Genomic DNA, 17,306 nt, shown 5'->3' with positions numbered 1-17,306 from the left:
GCTGTGGGGTTTCCCTTTAATGTTTGCATCATAACTGCATGCTATGGTTTCTCGGCAATAGTTAGATATTTCTATAATGTAAAAGAGGACCAGTGAGGGTCTGAGAAGTGCCACGGGTTGGATGCCCCTGCAACTCAGGCTGTCCTTGGGAGGGGGGGGGGGATGCCTTTCATGGGGCCCTGCGCCATTGCTTTAATCTTGTCTCTGGTTTCTGCTCTTGCTTCTTCCTCCCTCCACGCTCTGGCACTGATGGTCAGCTTATTGCTGCAGCAAGTCTGGCCAGTGAATGGGGGTCTCTCTACATACAGAGTCCCATGTGGGAGGGGGGAAGAGTAGCACCAGCAGCCAGAGAAGGTGCAGCATTAGCTGTGAAGGAAGAGCAGAGGAGATTTGGGTTTTCAGAAGGCATTTGACAAAGTCCCTCATGAGAGGCTTCTACGAAAACTAAAAAGTCATGGGATAGGAGGCGATGTCCTTTCGTGGATTACAAACTGGTTAAAAGACAGGAAACAGAGAGTAAGATTAAATGGTCAATTTTCATAGTAGAAAAGGGTAAACAGTGGAGTGCCTCAGGGATCTGTACTTGGACCAGTGCTTTTCAATATATTTATAAATGATCTGGAAAGGAATACGACGAGTGAGGTTATCAAATTTCCAGATGATACAAAATTATTCAGAGTAGTTAAATCACAAGCGGATTGTGATACATTACAGGAGGACCTTGTGAAACTGGAAGATTGGGCATCCAAATGGCAGATGAAATTTAATGTGGATAAGTGCAAGGTGTTGCATTTAGGGAAAAATAACCCTTGCTGTAGTTACATGATGTTAGGTTCCATATTAGGAGCTACTACCTAGGAAAAAGATCTAGGCATCATAGTAGATAATACATTGAAATCGTCGGTTCAGTGTGCTGCAGCAGTCAAACAAGCAAACAGAATTTTAGGAATTATTAGGAAGGGACTGGTTAATAAAACAGAAAATGTCATAATGCCTCTGTATCGCTCCATGGTGAGACCGCACCTTGAATACTGTGTACAATTCTGGTCGCCACATCTCAAAAAAGATATAATTGTGATGGAGAAGGTACAGAGAAGGGCGACCAAAATGATAAAGGGAATGGAACAGCTCCCCTATGAGGAAAGACTAAAGAGGTTAGGACTTTTCAGCTTGGAGAAGAGACGGCTGAGGGGGGATATGATAGAGGTCTTTAAAATCATGAGAGTGGGTAAATGTGAATCGGTTATTTAGTTTTTCAGATAATAGAAGGACTAGGGGGGACTCCATGAAGTTAGCACGTGGCACATTTAAAACTAATCGGAGAAAGTTCTTTTTCACTCGGTGCACAATTAAGCTCTGGAATTTGTTGCCAGGGGATGTGGTTAGTGCAGTTAGTGTAGCTGGGTTTAAAAAAGGATTGGATAAGTTCTTGGAGGAGAAGTCCATTACCTGCTATTAATTAAGTTGACTTAGAAAATAGCCACTGCTATTACTAGCAACAGTAACATGGGACAGATTTAGTGTTTGGGTACTTGCCAGGTACTTGTAGCCTGAATTGGCCACTGTTGGAAACAGGATGCTGGGCTTGATGGACTTTTGGTCTGACCCAGTTTGGCATGTTCTTATGTTCATAGGTGCAAGTCCTAGTGGGCAGGGAGAAGTGGTTCCCTTGGGGATTAGAACATGTGGAACTGGGGACTCTGGAGAAGAATGGGGACTTGGGCATCGGGAGAGAAGTGGAACTTGGAGATTTTAAGGGAGAGTGGGGACTTGAAGATTGGGGGGTGGGAACATTAGGAAGGAGAGCGGGAACTCAGATTTTGGGAGGAAGTGGAGATTGGATAGGGGCAGGGCAGGAGCTGGTGTCAGATGGTTTGGCCAGATGGCTGCTCTTCGGGGGGGAGGGGGGGGAGGGGGGGGCCCTCGCTCCGGCTGATTTGCCCTGGGCCCCACAGCCTTTCGGAGTCAGCCCTGACTGTTACAATTTACTCGTTTATTCAGAATTTTCATAGATCTATTAGAAACTCGTTAGTTGTTACAGATGCATCCAAAGGTAGAATTTCCAGGAAATCCTTTCCATTAGAGCTTGCATCCTTAAATATATTACTTAGTCTGGATCTCCAAATCTGACTTCAAACTCATGAGAATGCTCATTTTAATCAATAGCTAAAGTACAAAAATAGCTTTTCAAGGATAGTTTCTGTCTAGAGTACACAGAGGCTTCCAGTAAAAATACTTGGGAGTAAGCGCAGAAATGAGCCGGGCAAACACTTGTTGGTCCCAAAGTGTTCTAGCTCGATTTGCCCTGATTTTGTATTATTCATATGAAATCTTTACTGACAGGCTACTGGAAGAACTGGTGCAGATGGAGAAGGAGTATCAGAACCTCTTACGGCAAACTCTGGAGCAGAAGAACCAGGATCTACGCCTCCTCCAAGCACAGTCAAAGCCCATAGGTGTGCGATTCTTTTTTTCACTTTTGCTATTGGGTGAGAGAGCAACTTCAGCCCAGCTGAGCTTCAAAAATGCTAGCTAGAGAGATGTGCTATCCACAGGCGAGAAAGTTGTTTTCTGAAAATCGTCAGGAATTTTTTTCCAGGTGCTGGGCATTGACCTCTGGAATTCCCATGCCGCTATGAGAGGCCAAGCCACTTCCAGGCAGGAACAGATCACTGACAAGCCGATTCCGTAAAAAGTGCAGGAGAGCTGGCACTCCATGTTGAACGCCTACTCTCCTGACGTGCACCCAGGCACTTCTCCTGGGCACACGATTCTCTATTCACCAGTGCGCGGGTTAGAAAAACGGACGCTCAATTTTACCGGTGTCCATTTTCCTAACCAGTGGCTGTCAGCGGGTTCGAAAACCGACGCCGGTAAAATAGAGCGTTGGTTGTTGGAGCCACTGAGTGCCAGCTCTACCGCTAAGAGGGTTTTCAAACTCGCTGACGTCTTGAAATCCTGCGCGATCTCCCGCACCAGGCGCTGGAAGGGCAGCTTGCGGATCAGCAGCTTAAATTTTAAGTTTAAATTATTAAATTATTTTTTTATTTTAAATTTTAGGTTCCTCCATTTTAATCTCGCTATGATATTAAATTGGAGGTGTATAGGAATGCAGTTTTTTTCTGCTTTTCTGTTTACTTTTCCCAGTTGTTTCAAACATAGGGCAGGTGTTAATTCCTGAGAATAAAATGTGCGGCTTGGCCTTTACATGGACTTTATTTCTTGAGCTAGCTGTGCTGGTTTATTTATGTCTAATTGTGCATTGCCAGGGGCTCTAGGGTTAGGCAATCAATAAATATATTTAAAGAAATGAAATACATGCGGGGATCAACAACTTGCCTACACTTATCGGAGGGAAAAGAGGATGGGCTTAATTTGTGGGGTGGGGGGTGGGGGGGAAGGCAGTAACACATGTAAGCTTTGCATTTTCAAAGCTACACGTGTTATTTTGAAGGGGAAAAAGTATCTGGAGACAAAGCAGGTGCAGATCGCTGTGGATACATTTTCCCTAGATGGATTATAAAGGGAAAGCACGCTAGTACTTTACCTTTCAACAAGTAAAAAGCACCTGTTAACCGTTGCAGCTGTGCAGGGCTGTTTTCAGAACTGCTCCCAATAAAAGCAGTGTCCACTTGAGTTAAAAAAAAAGTATTGTATTTTGAACATGTGAGTTGGTACATATGGTATTCAGCTCTGCTAAGAATAGGCCTTAATAGTATGCACAAAATGCATACACAGATTGTATTATTAGTTTATTCTTTGTTGGATTTATTACCCGTCTTTCTGAATAAGAAATTCACCCAAGGTGGGATACAAGAGTGAAGTGGGTGCATATAACCCGGGTATACGCAGCTTGACGATGAGAAGGTACCTAGCATTTTACTAACATTTATGTCAGTATCACTGCCTACTTTAAATACATATAAACACCACGAGCTTAACATAGGACCAAATACGGACTTTTCTATCTAACTCTTGTCCTAGATATTCCACAGCCCCGCAACCGTGAACCGCAGGGGCAGAGAGGAGACCAGAAGCTCATTAGTTGGCTGCGACAGCAAGGAGCTGACTCCGAGACGGTAGAGCGGGTAAGGGCCATCAGTCTCAAAAGCAAAGGGAATCCTGTTCCTACTGTGGCAAGAAGAACAGGCAACCATGGTCAGCATCAGATTTGGATTGAATTACTCACCTTTCCAAACCCATGCTTGAGGTGTAGGTGGGACCCTGCCCCTGAAGGCTTATAATTTGTATTTATTTTAGATTTAGCTCACACCTTTTCCTTGGAGGCTCAAGGCGAGTTACATTCAGATACTGTAGGTATTTTCCCTATCCCCAGAGGGCTCACAATATAAGTTTGTACGTGAGGCCATGGAGGATGAAGTGCCTTGCCCAAGGAACATCAGTGGGAAAAGCGGGATTTGAACCCCCCCCCCCCCCCCTGACTTCTCTGTTTCCCAGTCCACCACTTCTGTACTCATGGCTGTAATGTTCCTGCTGTGTTTTTCTCTCTATTCACAAGCAGTAAATGAATTCATCCTAATTCTGGTCTGCCTTTCAGTTTGTTGATGAAGATTACACGCTGTTCGATGTTCTCCATGACGTTACAAAAGAAGATCTGAGGTATCTTCAGCTACGGTAAGGGGCAAAGCCAGGATCCAAGCAATTCTGCCACCCAGCCAGACTGGGAATTTATGACCTGCCCTGCCCCGCCCCAGTATCCTCACACTGAGAAACTCCATTTTTGCTTGGAGATATGCTTAAGTCCCTAGGGGGATTGGGGCAAGTGGAGATTTTCAAAGCCACTTATGCACATAAAACCGAGTGGCTCTTTGAAATAACCCTGGTGTGTAAGCATGTAAATGTACTTATGTAACCTGATCACATGTGGAGTTTTACATACACTCATGGTAGGTACTCTGGGGGAAGGGGGGTTGAGATAGGTCTTGTCCACAGACTTTTCGATCTTGCTGGGAGCAGGTGTAACTTGTGCACAGTTTTGTGCGTAGGTTTGAAGATCCCTCAGGTTTTGCCCAATCCTGTATACCTATGCTATGCCCTTGCAACCCCTAATGACCAGCTTATAAGAACTGATCTGGCATTCATCTACCCTTCCCCCATTTCCTGACTGTTATATTCTTGTATAAATAGCAATAATACTCAGAGAGGGTAATTATAGATAAAAAGTAATATTTTCTTAGCTATAATAAGATATTCTTCTAGCAATAATAAAATGGATTACAATAGAGCATAACATAAAATATAAATGGTAATAAAGAGCACACTGAATAGAATGCTAAGCACCATTGTCTCATCCATGCATTGAGACTCTGGAGCTCTGCCTGCCTCTGGGGACCTGCGCGTGGAACAGGGAGCATTTCAGAGAATGCTAAAATAAGAACATAAGAAGTTGCCATGCTGGATCAGACCAAAGGTCCATCAAGCCCAGTATCCTGCCTCCAACAGAGGCCAAACCAGGCTACAAGAACCTGGAAATCACCCAAACACCAAGAAGATCCCATGCCACTGATGCAATCAACAGCAGTAGTCACTCCCCAAGTAAACCCGATCAATAGCAGTCAATGGACTTCTCCTCTAAGAACCCATCCAAACCCTCTTTGAACCCAGCTACACCAACTGCACCAACCACATCCTCCGACAACAAATTCCAGAGCTTTATTGTGCATTGAGTGAAAAAGAACTTTCTCCGATTAGTACAAAACTGAATCCCTCTTCCCTGTACCTTCATCTCATCCACACATTGAGATTTCAGAGCTCTGCCTGCCTCCTTCAACCAATGTGAAATCATACTCTTAGTCGCTGTGCAACCCTTCTTTGATCCACTGAATAACACAAAAAGATGATCCAAGTTCCGAAAACCATTAGTCACCTTGAGATATCTTAGGAGAATCTGACACACATCCAAAAGATAAAGTTCCCTTACATGGAGAGAATCGATCACTAGGTTAGAAAATCCCGGCAACTCCACTGTCTGGCTAAGATGAAAGGCCAAGATTACCTTTGGTTCAAATGAAGGAACCGTACGCAACGAGACCCCATCATTGAAAATTCGCAAAAAAGGCTCTCTGCACGATAAAACTTGGAGCTCTGAAATCTGTCTTGCTGAGCAAATTGCCACCAGTAACACCGCCTTCAGGGTAAGATCCTTCAAAGAAGCCCTGCACAAAGGCTCAAAAGAACCAAATTAAGATTCCAAGATGGACAAAGTCTAAGGACTGGAGGACGCAGATGCTTCGCGCCTTTCACAAAACGCACTACATCTGGATGCAAAGCTAATGGTCTTCCCTGCAACCTCCCTCTGAAACAACCCAAGGCTGCAACCTGAACTCGGAGAGAATTATAGGTCAAACCTTTTGACAATCCCTCCTGCAAAAAGGTCAAGATCTGGGCCACATTTTCCTGCAAAGGATCAATGTCATGGACACCACACCAGGATTCAAACACTCTCCAAATTCTGATATATGCCACAGAAGTGGAGGATCTTCTAGCCTGAAGCGTAGACATCACCGGCTCGGAATACCCTTCAAGCGGAAAAGTCACCTCTCAAAAGCCAAGCCGCTAGACCAGTGGTTCCCAACCCTGTCCTAGGGACCCCACAGCCAGTCAGGTTTTCAGGATATCCACAGTGAATATGCAGGAGAGAAAATTTGCATGCACTACCTCCATAACATGCAAATTTTCTCTCATGCATATTCACTGTGGATATCCTGAAAACCTGGTTGGCTGGGGGGGTCTCTGGGACAGGGTTGGGAACCACTGCGCTAGACAAAAGCAATCCACCTGTTCCAACAAGATGGGTCCCTGACGTAGCAGACCCCTCAGATGGCTTAACCGAATGGGTCTGTCTACTACTAGCTGCACCAGATCCACAAACCATGGATGGTGTGGCCAGTCCTGCGCTACCAAGATCTCTTGTCCCTGATGCTGCTCGTTGTGACGTAACACCCGACGTACGAGTGGCCATGGAGGAAAGACATACAGCAGTAGCCTCTTTGGCCACGGCTAAACTAAGGCGTCGATCCCTGCGGAGCCGAATTCCTTTCAGTGACTAAAAAACTTGGTCACCTTGGTATTCTTCCTCAAAGCCACGAGATAAAACGGGGGCTTGCCGAAGAAGTGCAAAGGTCTCTGCTGACAACTCCCTTTCTCATGGGACCAGTTGTTGTCTGCGGATATAATCTGCCTGCACATTGTCCACACCTGCTAGATGAGACTCTGCGAGAGCCGCTCAATGAAGTTCCGCCCAGGCAAAGAGTTTGTGAATCTCCTGAGCCACCAAATGACTCTATATTCCACCCAGCCGATTGATATAAGCCTCCGTCGATGCATTGTCTGAGAAATAACAGCACCCTCCAAACCGCCCTTGTTTCCAGAGGGTTGATTGACCTGGACACTTCCATTGGGGACCACTATCCTTCGGCTGCCGATCACGGACACACCACTCTTCAACCGCTGAGACTGGCAGCCATGGTTACTTCCACCCAGTCCGGAACCTCCAGATCCACTCCCTTCTCCAAATTGGACCGCAATAGCCACCACGAGAGAGCGGACCTGGATTCCTCCTGGAGCAGCAATGGCATTTGAAACTCTTCCAACACCAGATTCCATATTTACAGGAGTGCTTTCTGTAGCAGACATATTTACACAAAAGCCCATGGCACCAAATCCAGCATAAAGAACATAAGAACATAAGAAAATGCCATACTGGGTCAGACCAAGGGTCCATCAAGCCCAGCATCCTGTTTCCAACAGTGGCCAATCCAGGCCATAAGAACCTGGCAAGTACCCAAAATCTAAGTCTATTCCATGTAACCATTGCTAATGGCAGTGGCTATTCTCTAAGTGAACTTAATAGCAGGTAATGGACTTCTCTTCCAAGAACTTATCCAATCCTTTTTTAAACACAGCTATACTAACTGCACGAACCACATTCTCTGGCAGGAGGCCCTGGGGGGAGGTCATGGACCCTAGGACCTTGCAGCCAAACCACTTAAGACTGTAACTTGAGCACCCTTTCTGGGGTAAGAAACACCCTGCCTACCTGGGTGTCGAATCGTTCTCCCAGCTAATCCAAGGATTGGGACACTATCAGCTGGCTCTTCGCCTGGTTTATCACCCAGCCTAGATGCTCCATCACTCACCGAATGGAGCAGATTCACTCCCCTCTGACTTTGCCCAAATAAGCCAATCATCAAGGTACAGATGCACTAGTATCCCCTCTCTCCTAAGGGCCGCTACCACTACTACCATCACCTTTGTGAATGTCCTTGGTGCCGTAGCCAGTCCGAAGAGTAGAGCTCAAAACTTAAAATGCTGTCCCAGTACCGTGAAGCACAGAAACCTCTAATGGTCCGCTCTGATGGGAATGTGGAAATATGCCTCTGTCAAATCCAAAGAGACCAGAAACTTCCTCTTGCACACCGCCGCAATCACTGTCTGTAAAGTTTCCATCCTAAAGCGTGGCACCCACAATGCTGCGTTGACTCTTTGTAGATCGAGAATGGGTCAAAACAAGCCCTCCTTATTGGGAACCACGAAGTACATGGAATATCTTCCCCAACCGTGCTCCTCGTGCGTCACTGGAAGGGATGGCTTCTAATCGTTGCAGCCATAGCAGAGTGTCGCGCTTCGCCCAGCAAGCAGGCAGCAGTGTGGAACGGGACACCAAGAAGGCATCTTTGAGGGGGCGAGAAAATTCTAAAGCGTAACCGTCCCTTCTTACTTCCAACATCCATTGATCCGAAGTGATTCTGGTCCACTCCTTGTAAAACCAGGATAATCTTCCTCAGACAGCCATGATAGAGGAGTGGACCGGCCTGCCTTCATTGGCTGGGCCTCGCACCTCCAGGAGCCCTGGCTGGAACTCTCTCTGGCTGGTCTAAAGGTCCCTCGAAAAGACTACTATCTTCCTGAACCCTGCTTCTGCGCAGAACCAGAAGAACTTCTGTTGGAACGAAATCTCCTTAACTCACGGAAACATGTGCAAGGCGGGAAGGTCTTCTTAGTTCCCTTCTTATCCTCAGGCAACCTATTCCCTTTAGACTCTGCCAAATGCTTCATCAGCTTTTCCAGGTCCTCTCCAAACAATAACTGTCCTTTGAAAGGGAGATTAGAAAGCTGCACCTTTGACCAAACATCCGCCAACCAATTACGTAGCCACAGAAGCCTTCATGTGGCCACCGTGGACACCATATTCCTAGCCAAAGTGTGAAGCATATCATAGAGGGCATCCGCCACATAAGTCACTCCTGCTTCCAACCAAGCATTCTGGCCAGGCTCCGCAGGGGTTCCTCCAGCCTTCTCCTGCGCTTTCTGCACCCAGCACAAACAAGCCCTCTGCATAAGACTAGCGTAGACAGCAGTCCTAAGGCTCAGAGCCAAGATCTCAAACACTCTTCAACAGGATCTCCAACTTTTGTTCTGAACATTCTTCAAGGCCGCTGACCCTGCCACTGGAATGGTCATTTTCTTCATCGCCACCGACACTGCCACATTCATCTTCGGCAGCTTCCACAGCTCTAAGGTGCTCTCCGGCCATAGCCCTGGCCACTTTCAATCCAGCATCCCGGGAATCCCACTCCCGGTCAATCAGCTTCTTCACTTGCTTTGGCAAGGGAAATGTCCTTGGAGGTCCACGCTGTCCCTCCAACACCGGGTTTACCCCTTCTGTGTCAGAATCCTCCTGCGCCACCTTAATCCCCAATTCCTTCAGGACCCGAGGGATAAGAGGCCGCAATTTTTCCTTGCGGAATAATCTGACCACCCTAGGGTCATACCCGTCTGCCAGAGAGACCTCGTTCACATCCAGGTCCCCCAGTGGACCAGCGCTCTGGTCCACTTGCGGGTCCTGCGGATCAGTACCATTGGAATCCTAGGAGGAAACATAGTAACCGATTGAGTGATCCAGACCCAACAGACACAAAATGCCCCCGCTTCTTTGGAGGGGCCTCAGCCCGAGAATTCTTAACCTTGCCTCGGGTCGGCTGAGAGGCTGGCTGCTTAGCCGCTTACTCCTGCCTGGCAAGATAGGCCTCATGCATCAGCAAAGGAAAATCCGCCGTAGTTCTCCTGCTCCGCGGGTGCTGAATCCTCCCCTGCGCCCATAAACACATTTGCCCCACCTTCAGATCTCTGATGCACAGGAGAAAGCGGAGAAGGGGAGTCCCTGCCTTTCCCAACCATCGCAGGACTCCTGCCACGGGGAACCAAAATGGCTTCCGTCTCTTTGACCTCCCCCCAGGGCCTCCTGCACAGGGCCTGCCCCCTGAAGTCTGTGCCAAGGCTCTCTCGCCTCCAGAGACACAGACAGGGCAGAGAAGGGCCGCATTGTGGCACCTCCTCCCACAGGCCCGACAGGATTTCCCGCACTCAGCAAGCGACGGCATGGCTTGTGGCGAGGCTCACAGCTAAAAATAAACCAAGCAGGGGAAAATAAAGCCACCACCACTGTCCCAGCTCTGGGTGTTGAAAAAACAGTTCGAGCCGCACTGCTCCCTCCTCACCCCAATACCGAGCCAACACAGCTGCACCATTGGAGAAAAAAGCAAACAGGCAGCCCTTAAAGTCACACAGCTTCTTGAGCCCCCAGAAAAAACACCCAAAAGGCATACTTTCCTGTTTCTGGGGCTCCAGGACGCTGCAGCAGGCTGGCTTGGGTGGAAGGCCATCAGAGGGAGCAAGGGAACCAGGACCCCTGACTTTCCCTCCCCCTGGAATCAAGGGTTGAACCTGGCTGAGGATATCCAACCCCCCACTCGCCCTTCTCAACCAGATGGATGGCCCACACAGGAACCTAACACCTCTGGGAGCTCCAATTTTCTTTCTCCCTAACACTAGACTTCTTTTTTTCTTTTTTTTTTAATTAACAATGCAGGTAATGCACCTCTACCATCTCCTGGAGACAGAGAAATACTGAGGTTCTGCAGGTGGCACTCTGTTATGCAGCAGTGCCTCAAAGTTTCGTTCTCTGCCTCCATCTGCTGGTAGGGATGCATGAACTTGTCTGGACTGATATGAGGTATGAACAGGAACTCCTGGTTTTGAAAATTAAGATGGTTTTGACATACTTGAAATGACTCCTTGATGACTAGTGAGGCAGTAATTTGCAGACTGTAATTTCTTTTTTTAGGTCTCATTCTATTTTATTGGACTGCTGGGAGTACAGCAGGACCCTACATCCAGTTACAATAGCACAAAGCTAGTGCTGGAAATAAAATGTCATGAGCTAGGAGGCATTCTCCTAGGACAAGCAGGATGGGTGACATCATCAGATGGAGCCTGGCATGGAAATCTTTTGTCAAAGTTTCTAGAAGCAACCCCGTGGTATGGAGGCCCCATCCTCCGATAAACCCGAGAATCCCAGGCGTTCCCCACCGACATTGGTGCCAGGCACCGTGCCTTCTCAGAGAACCGAGGAAGCACCAGTGATGCCTCATCCCCCCCCCCCCCCCCCCCCCCCGCTCAGTCCTGGCCTCACCGGACTTTCAGGAGGAACTGGACCGCAGAACACAGAGCTCCGAGCTCTGCGGAGCATTGAGCCGCCTCCGCCACTGGTCCCCAAGTCATCTATTTTGGCACCCCTGCTTGAGTGTCTGCTTGAGTGTCTGGACATCCTTCTCGGCACCCTCCTGACGCAACCGTTGCCCGAGGGGCCCTCAGTGCTCCAGCGACCACCGATGCCTCCATCATAGATGCGATAGCTCAGTTGCAGGATCACCACGAAATCCTCCAACAATTCTCTGCTAGTGCTTCAGACCCACCCTCCTCTGCCAGGAAATCTTCCAGGCCAAGCTCCAGCAAGTCCTTTTACCGGCCGTGGAAATATTATCCACCCACCTCTTGGACTCGCACACCCCGTGCTAGCTCCAGGGGCCATTCCCACCAGCAGCGTGCACCCAGGCCCCAGCTGGCCCCAGCTACGGGCTTTTGACTGGCAGTGAGGGAGCATGGGTCAGCAGGACGTACCTCCAGCGCTGGATCCCCCAGTGGGAGGAGAACTTCTTTACTTCGGCCACCACTGGGGAACCATCACTTCGGACCAATGGGTCCTCACCATAGTTCGTCAAGGGTACCGTCTCAGTTTCAGAAGTATTACAGAGAATTCTCCCCCATGTCCATCGTGGAGTTCATCCGCCCAGCAGGTCATACTTTGGACCGAAGTATTCGCCCTTCTCATGGCAAGAGCGGTGGAGCCCGTTCCTCGCCCTCAGCAGGGCCAGGAGTTCTATTCAAGGTATTTCCTCATTCTGAAGAGCAGGACCCAAGAAGCAGTGAGGAAGGTGATCTATAAAAGCTGTGAGGATAAAACAAAATGATAGATGCCGGATGTCTTTAAAATGCTTTATTGTAGTGGAGACATAAAAACAATGCCCGATTCTGGCCGAGTTTCACCACCTGGGGGTTTGCGCCCAGTCTCAATCTCAGGGCTTTGAACAAATTTCTCGCAAGAGAAAAGTTCAAGATGGTTTCTCTGGGCACTCTGATGCCTCTCCTCAAAAGAGGAGACTGGCTCTGCTCCCTCGATCTCAAGGAAACCTATGCCCACATTGCCATCTTCCCTGGGCACAGAAAGTATCTGCACTTGATACTGGGGAAAGCTCACTATCAGTACTGGGTACCGCCTTTTGGTTTGCCCTCAGCCCCTCGAGTCTTCATCAAGTGCCTGGGAATAGTGGCCACTCATCTCAGGCGTACAAGTCTTCCCGTACCTAGACGACTTGTTAGTCAAAAGCGACTCTCGCACGGGGGGCAGTGGATGCTTTTAACTCTAATGATGCAGACCCTGCAGTCCTTGGGTTTTGTTATCAACTACCCAAAATCTCACCTCTGCCTGTCCCCCTGGCTGGACTTCATAGGAGCCAGGCTAGACACGGTGCAGGCGAAAGCGTTCTTGCCACGCGATCGGGCTCTTGCCCTAGCTTCATTAGCAACTTTCGTGCGCAGCAGTCGGAATGTAAGTGCCCGCCTTCTGCTTCGCTTGTTGGGCCACATGGCAGCCTCAGTCCATGTTACTCCGCTAGCCTGTCTCTTTATGCGCAGAGCACAATGGACGTTGCAGTCCCAATTGCAGCAGGCATCCCAGGACCTCGAGGCCTGTGTCTCCATCAACCACCACCTCTCTCTGTCCTGGTGGGAGAGTCTCTCCAATTTGAAGCAGGGGATCCCCTTCCAAGCCGTCCTGCCCCAAGTAGTCCTTACTACCGATGCTTCTCCTCAGGGCTGGGGAGCCCATGTAGATAGCCTCTGCACGCAAGGTAACTGCACTGCTCAGGAAGCTTTCTACAAGATAAATTTCTTAAGAGCTTTGGGCGATTCGTTATGCCCTCTGGGGTTTCCAGGACTGGTTGTCACACAAGGAAGTTCTGATTCAGATGGACAACCAAGTTGCAATGTGGTATGTCAACAAACAGGGATGCACGGGTTGTTCCTCCTCTGTCAGGAGGCGGTGCAACTCTGGTCTTGGGACCTGTCGTAGGGGATGTCGCTGCAGGCAACATACCTACCTGGGACTATAAATGTGCTGGTGGACCATCTAAGCCACTCTTTTCAGCGGCATAAGTGGTCCCGATGGTGGCGGCCCAGATTTTCCACCAGTGGGGAACCCCAGATGTAGATCTTTTCACCTCTCTGTACAACTGCAAGGTGAGCAATTTATGCTCCCTGTCACACGGGATGGTCATCCAGCCTCCGACGCCTTCTCCCTTCACCGGGGGGAAGGGCCTCCTGTACATGTATCCTCCTCTCCCACTCCTCTTAAGTCTCTTCTAAAACTTCAACAGGACTGGGGGACCATGATACTTGTGGTGCCCTAATGGCCCCAGCAAGTCTGGTTCCCTCTTCTTCGGGATCTGTCAATCAGGGATCCCATCAGACGGGACTGCACCTGATCTGATCACTCAGAACCAGGGCGTGTTGTGTCATCCAAACCACAGGGTGTTGGTCTTAACAGCATGGATGTTGAGCGCCTAGTCCTTCAGCCCCTGCATCTCTCAGAAAACATCTCCCAGGTGCTGGTGGCTTCTAGAAAGTCTTACAGATCAAAATGGAAGAGGTTCTCTGCCTGGTGTGAGGGGCATGGCTTAGATCCATTCATATGCCCCTTCCACAAGTTTTTGGACTATTTGTGGCACCTTTCCGAGTCTGAGCTTCAGCCCACCTCAGTCAGGGTTCATCTCAGTGGTGTTAGTGTGTACCATTGGGGTGTTGTTGGTGCTCCCATCTCAGTACGGCCTATATTAGGTCGCTTTATAAGGGGTGTGATTCAACTGAAGCCTCCTGTTGTGTCCTGGGACCTCAACATTGTCCTAGCGTGGCTCATGCGTCCTCCCGTCAAGCCTCTGCACTCCTGCAACCCGAAGCTCCTCACCTAGAAGCTTATATTCCTAGTGGTGATCACTTTGGCTCAGAATCAGTGAGCTTCAGGCTTTGGTCATGTATCCGCCCTACACGAAGTATTTTCCTGATCATGTGGTCCTACGTACTCACCCCAAGTTCCTACCTAAGGTTGTGACTGATTTTCACCAGTCAATCCATTGTGTTGCCCATTTTCTTTCCAAGGCCTCACTCCCACCTGGGGGAATGGGCTCTTCATACTTTGGATTGCCAAAGGGCTTTGGCTTTCCTATTTGGAACACACAGCAGCTTGCAGGCAATCCACTCAGCTCTTTGAGTCTTTCGCTGACATTTACTAAGCTGCGACATGGAGTTCCCTACACACGTTCGCTGCCCACTACTGTTTGGACAAGGATGGTTGACAGGACAGTGCCTTCAGCCAATCTGTCCTCTGCAATCTCTTCCAGATTTAGACCCAACTCTTCCTACCTAAGACCCGTTTGGATCCAGGCCGTCTCCCTGCTGACCAACAGCACTGCAGTTGTTGTTGTGCCCTTTGGCACCTTGTTCAGTAACTGTTGGTCTTAGCTGTCACCAGGAGCAGCCTGGAGCTTGGTATTCACCCATCTGTGAGGACTACCATCCTGCTTGTCCTAGGAGAAAGCACAGTTGCTTACCTGTAATGTGTGTTCTCCTAGGACAGCAGAATGTTAGTCCTCAGGAAACCCACCTGCCACCCCTTGGAGTTGGCATCATCACATAATGTATAACCATTTATTAAAGTTCACAGCACATACCTACATAAACATATTAAAAACTAAACTAACCCATTCATTCCACAATCACACACATACCATTATTTAAAAACATTTCTACACAAGAAACACTCTATGTAAATTTTCAATTAAATACATTCAATTAAATATCTCAGTATGTATACAACAATATCAATATCAATACAATATTTAGGTGTGTTAACTCTCATTGAACTGAAGCTCTTATTAACATCATTGTCCAACAAAAGATGTCTTCGTTTCGCCTATTGATTAGGCTTCCTCAGGAACTAATTAATCACACAGTGGACCACTTTAGCCTTCATAATCATATATATATATCTTACACAAGAGCTTTTATTTGTTGATTAACTGTGTCTCATAGTTCTTTCACAATGTATCCACACACTAAAAATATAAAGCAGACATCTTTATTAAACAGAATTCAACTCCCTCTGTTCTAATCATACCCCAATCAACAAACCCAAAACCTTACCTCATATAAAATATCTCTCTATACTGCACCACGATACAATTGTAGCCAGAGTGTAATTACCTTCTGTATACACACCACTCAAACCAGACACATATAGCCATTGACCCACATCTACAACAAGCGACAATAAATATCAAAAAACAAATCTTATAATAATATTCTAATAACACCTCCACCACTTCTATAATAAAAATTTCAAAACTTACAAATTTTCAACGCTGGTCAATACCACCTCCAAAAGCGCCACATCGGCAGAGCCGTTAGAATGTTGAAAGTTTAGGCGAAAACGAAGACGTCTTTTGTTGGACAATGATGTCTCCACTTAAGCACCCAACTTCGTTTTCACTCTTCAACTAGACCTATCAGAGGAGCTTATAAAGGCACACTCTATGTATCTTCAACAATATCCTTACATCAGAAACGTGCCATTTCTTTAGCAGGACCCGTCCAATGGAACATGCTCCGGCCAGACATCCGTCTTGAGATCTGCTACGCTTCCTTCAAAAAGAAAATTAAAACCTGGCTCTTTAGCCAAGCTTTTCCAGAACTATGATCATTTTTTTTTTTCACCTCCAGCTATTAAGATTTTCTCACCATCGCAATATTCATGTCTTTTATATTACTTGACATTGATTCTTGACATTGATTCCAATCCCTTCTGCAGATCACATTTAACTTTGACAGTTACACCTTATTTTATGATTTGGATACTCAAAGAGACTTTACAATTTTCTCAATGTTAATTTTTGAATCTAGTTTTCCCTGTTTCCAAGTTCTATAACCTTGTTATATGTACCGCCTCTTGGCATAATTTTATGTTTCAGTGTAAACCGATGTGATATGTATTTTAATACAGGAACACCGGTATATAAAAAAATCTAAAAATAAATGTTAATAAGAGCTTCAGTTCAATGAGAGTTAACACACCTAAATATTGTATTGATATTGATATTGTTGTATTCATACTGAGATATTTAATTGAATGTATTTAATTGAAAATTTACATAGAGTGTTTCTTGTGTAGAAATGTTTTTAAATAATGGGATGTGTGTGATTGTGGAATGAATGGGTTAGTTTAGTTTTTAATATGTTTATGTAGGTATGTGCTGTGAACTTTAATAAATGGTTATACATTATGTGATGATGTGATCTCTCTGTTGTGTGATATGTTTACAAGGATAATCAGAGAGTTTTTGTTAATAATTTACCCTCTGTATTGATTTACCCCCTTGGAGTTGGGGCATCATACATTTTATTTTATTTTTCACTCGTATTTTTTGGCTATGTTACAAGACTGAAGGGGGATCTTGCATGAATGTCAAGGCTTCTAGAATCTAACATTTTGCTGTCCTAGAACACCTGTTATAGGTAAGCAACTGCGCTTTATCAACTTTGACACCTAGATCCTTTTTCTGAATGGTGACTCCTAATGTGGAACCTTGCATTGTGTAGCTATAATTTGGGTTACTCTTCCCTAAGTGCATCACTTTAAACTTGTCCACATTAAATTTCATTTTCCATTTGCATACCCAGTCTCCCAATGGTGCAGGGACCTCTTGCAATATCTCACAATCCTCTTGTGATTTAACAACTTTGAATAATTTTCTGTTGTCTGCAAATTTGATCACCTCACTTGTTCCCATTTTCAGGTCGTTTATAAATATATTAAAAAGCAGTGGTCCCAGAAC

The 17,306-nt window shown here is 46.8% G+C and overlaps 1 protein-coding gene across 2 annotated transcripts in view; it reads left to right on the top strand.

The window, feature by feature from the left end:
* MAP3K15 (mitogen-activated protein kinase kinase kinase 15) overlaps window positions 1-17,306 on the top strand; it is a 257,005-nt gene that overhangs the window by 236,456 nt on the left and 3,243 nt on the right. For both annotated transcript variants that reach the window (XM_029603361.1, XM_029603362.1), the window contains 3 exons: window positions 2,344-2,456; window positions 3,985-4,088; window positions 4,559-4,635. In XM_029603361.1, the coding sequence (XP_029459221.1) occupies window positions 2,344-2,456; window positions 3,985-4,088; window positions 4,559-4,635 (294 nt within the window). The remainder of the gene's footprint in view (window positions 1-2,343; window positions 2,457-3,984; window positions 4,089-4,558; window positions 4,636-17,306) is intronic.

Source organism: Rhinatrema bivittatum, chromosome 5, assembly GCF_901001135.1.
Source record: "Rhinatrema bivittatum chromosome 5, aRhiBiv1.1, whole genome shotgun sequence".
Taxonomy (NCBI): Eukaryota; Metazoa; Chordata; class Amphibia; order Gymnophiona; family Rhinatrematidae; genus Rhinatrema; species Rhinatrema bivittatum.
Note: the sequence above shows the minus strand (reverse complement) of the source record. Positions and strands in the feature narration are given on the sequence as shown.